This window comes from Miscanthus floridulus, chromosome 17, assembly GCF_019320115.1.
Source record: "Miscanthus floridulus cultivar M001 chromosome 17, ASM1932011v1, whole genome shotgun sequence".
Lineage (NCBI taxonomy): Eukaryota > Viridiplantae > Streptophyta > Magnoliopsida > Poales > Poaceae > Miscanthus > Miscanthus floridulus.
In genome coordinates this window covers 22,910,147-22,913,852 of record NC_089596.1, presented here as the reverse complement: position 1 = coordinate 22,913,852, position 3,706 = coordinate 22,910,147, and the positions used below count along the sequence as shown (strand labels likewise).

General features: G+C 42.5%; 1 protein-coding gene across 2 annotated transcripts; it reads left to right on the top strand.

The window, feature by feature from the left end:
* Positions 1 to 256: 256 nt before the first annotated feature.
* On the top strand, positions 257 to 3,098 carry LOC136519097 (putative FBD-associated F-box protein At5g38570). 2 transcript variants are annotated; one of them, XM_066512757.1, is made up of 4 exons: positions 257 to 1,145; positions 1,234 to 1,371; positions 1,473 to 1,828; positions 2,906 to 3,098. In XM_066512757.1, exons 1-4 carry the CDS (start codon positions 294 to 296, stop codon positions 3,003 to 3,005), a joined length of 1,446 nt encoding a protein of 481 aa, XP_066368854.1. In that variant the 5' UTR covers positions 257 to 293; the 3' UTR covers positions 3,006 to 3,098. The 2 variants fall into 2 exon arrangements, with proteins under 2 accessions (XP_066368854.1, XP_066368855.1); XM_066512758.1 differs by having other exon boundaries at positions 1,473 to 1,867; positions 2,906 to 2,967.
* The last annotated feature ends 608 nt before the right edge of the window (positions 3,099 to 3,706 follow it).

The window sequence follows — 3,706 nt, the reverse complement described above, 5'->3', positions numbered from 1 at the left end:
TTCTTTGAGCACCAATAAAAATATCTAATTATAATATTTGATGTGAGTCAACAAAGAATTACTAGTTGCTAATATGTGTCAAATGGTCGCCTATTCATTGCAGATTACGACGGAAGACCGTAAGAGATGGAGTAATCAGATTGCAGTGGGCTGAAAATTAATTAATTAAAGAAGATAATTAGCCCAAAAGCCCAAATAAAAACAAGCTTAGAAGCCAGGCGTGGGACAAACTCACAACCACGACGCCCCGATCGGCCGCCGCGCCTTCACCTGCGCCGAGCGCCGCCATCGCCATGGGGATGGGGGTGCTCACCAGAGAGAAGAAGAGGAGGCTGGAAGAGCGCCTCGCCGACCGGATCAGCAGCCTCCCCGACGGCGTTCTCGGCGACATCGTCTCTCTTCTCCCCACCAAAGACGGCGCCCGCACGCAGGTGCTCTCCTCCCGCTGGCGCCACCTATGGCGCTCCGCTCCTCTCAACCTAGAGGCCTGCGTCGACCCAGCTGTCCATGGCGTCCCTGCAGGCAGGGAGATCTCCCGCATCCTCTCCTCGCACCCGGGCCCCGCCCGCCGCTTCTCCGTCTCTTACGGCGACCACCACTCCGCCTTCCGCGCGAACCTGGGCGGCTGGCTCCGGTCCCCCGCCCTCGACAAGCTGCAGGAGCTCCAGCTCGACCACGTTAATTGGGTTCCAGAATCAGCAGTGCAGCGCATCTCGTCCACCCTTCGTGTCGCCACCTTCAGCCGCTGCAATTTCCTGTATGCAAAAAATGCCAGTGCGCTTCACTTGCCGCTTCTCAAGCAGCTGAGCCTTGTGAATATCCTCATCTCGGAGAGCTACCTCTGTGCCTTGCTCGCCGCCTGCCCTGCCCTGCAGAGCTTGCTGCTGCGCTGTAACTTTGGTAACTTCCCCCGAACGCAGATCGTGTCGCGTAGCCTCATAAGCATCGGTGTGCATTCTGGCTGGACAAACTTTAATAAGGTACATCAGCTCGTCATTGAGGATGCCCCATGTCTAGAAAGATTGTTATTGTTTGGAGGAAATAAGATCGACGTGTTGGTAATCTCTGCGCCAAGGTTGCATATTTTGGGGAAACTCCGTAATTATAATTTTCCCAGGTTTCACTCTGGCACTTCAACTGTTCAGGTATGGGCATCATGCATTCTCACCTCCATTTGCCCACTACATGCATGATACATGTGTTAATTCTAAACATGCTTTAAATTAAACTCAGGGATCAAACATTATTGCTAGCATGACGGCGGTGGTGAGCAGTGTGAAGGTTCTAGCATTATCTAATGTGAAACTCTGTCCGAATATGGTTCTTAACTTAATGAAGTGCTTTCCCCATTTGGAGAAGTTGTACATCCAGGTGACATTTGTACCAGAGTGTGCACGTGCATTCTTCTTCATTTACTCCCATAACATCGATGATTGCTCTAAATATAACTTATGTTCACTTTTGTTTTTCAGATAAAACGTCTTGAGGTGGAAAATTGGTTTAGATACCAGGAAAACATTGGCGCCCTAGACATCCGTCTAAGGAAAATTGTGCTAGCAAACTATCAATGCTACAAGTCACAGGTTAAGTTGGCCAAATTCTTTATATCAAATGCAAGAGTGCTGGAGTTAATGAGGTTTGAGTTAGTATTTGCAAGCGTTAGCTACAAATGGATTGAAAGGCAACATAGTCTGCTCGAGGTCGAAAAGAGGGCTTCGATGGGTGCACAATTGGATTTTGTATCTGGAAACATCTTGATTGGGTCATGCAGCCGAGATGCGGAAGTACATGATTTGTCAATAACGGACCCCTTCCAAAGGATTCATCGGTACGTCTGATCGCACAAATGAAAGATATTTTATTTCAGGTAGGAATATCTAGCATGGTTTAATTTAGTCAGTTTGACATTTCATATCTCGCTTCCTGGAACACTGTAATTTGCCAACTGATTTGATGCTATATTTTGTTTAATAAATGGAGAAGAGCCCTTGAGATATCCATTGTTATTTTCCACCATGTTGTCAATGTAATGATTGCAATTTTCATATATCCCCATCTAATCATAAATACAGTCTAAACCATTCAGTTTTCTCCAAAAAAGAGATTGTTGTTACTCGTTACCTACTGTTTGGTTATTTGATTAGTAGCCACATGCCCATATCTTGTTGGCCGTCTGCTGTGGAAGTGTTCATGGTAATAAACATAAGTTCATTGGGAGTGAAAAATTGATTCCACAACCAGGTAAACATAACTTTTAATGTTGTATATTTTTTTTGCAGCTCTTGTAGCAGCCTCTATAATTAGAAACCAAGAGCCAGTGCCGTAAGTACTTGAAAAACATGGGAAAATTTCTCACTGCCCCTGATAAAATCCAAAATCCTTTCAATCCCACTAAGAGGCCAATGCATGTCATTTACTTACTGAAGGCATTTAAGGGATTGCAAAAGTTTTCAATAGCACAAAAGAAATTGACCCACAAACTTGAGGTGCTCCTAGGAAGACTTCTCATTTAAGTTTAGATTGCCTTCGAGGAATGGAAAATAGAACGAAATCTTGGCAGGAAAGCTACTATTTAACATCAATGAAATTAGTGCTAGACTTCATTTCTTGAGCTTTAGGGGTTCTGTGTTTCGCTTGATTGCTAATCTCCAATTGTTCTTAAAATCACGTCATTGGTGACAAGCTTTATTGGGCTTGTCTGTAAGCAGGTAAGACCTTAATGTCTACTGCTGAACCTCAATTTGCAATGCAAGTGAAGAATGGATGTGGTCCTTTCGCTATAAGAAGCAAATGAGTATTTGAATTCGAGACACTAGAAACCGCTGAGTTGTTCTACCTAATTTTACTCATGGATCAACATCTTTTGGCTTCTAATTTGGTGCATATATGCTGACCATCCATTCAGGTGCACCTTATGCATGGCAAATTGGAAATTGTCCATTTTCAGTTGTGGTTTTTCAACAATGTTCATAATTCAGAGCTTGCTCTTGGGGAATCTTCTTTGAGGTTGTAAATATACTTGAACTACGTGTCTTGCTTGGGCGTTGACCCAGTTGTACATTTGCTGTTGGATCTCAGTCAACTGGCCATTGCCGTACATCCAGTGAAAAGATGAAGGACGAGTTTGTTATGTCGTGTTTGCAATGTGTCATGTATACATAAACCTTTTGTAGGGGCGGCTTCAGATGATTTGTAGGGGTGGTTTGGTCAGTCACCCCTACTAAAACATGGCTACAATTCATGTACTTGAAGGGGCAGTTCCCATACCCCCATTCAAATCAATTTGTAAAGGCGGCTGGTATTATCAACTGCCCCTACAAATCGATTTGTAGGGGTGGCTGTAGTACCAGCCGCCCCTATAATACCTGTTTCTATAGTACATTTTTCCGTCAAAATTTTCCGTCAAATTTCTAGACTGAACTGCCCCTACAGTACATTTTTTCGTCAAATTTTTTTTAAATTTGACCAGAACACACACATATATATATATATACATATATATATATATATATATACATATATATATATATATATATATATATATATATATATATATATATATATATACACACACACACACATATACAATTTAAATCTGACCAGAACATATATAATTCAAATCTGACCACAAGCACAAGAGTATTATATAAACTACAATTACAAGTCCAATTCACAAGAATATATACAATCAATCATTAAATAGACA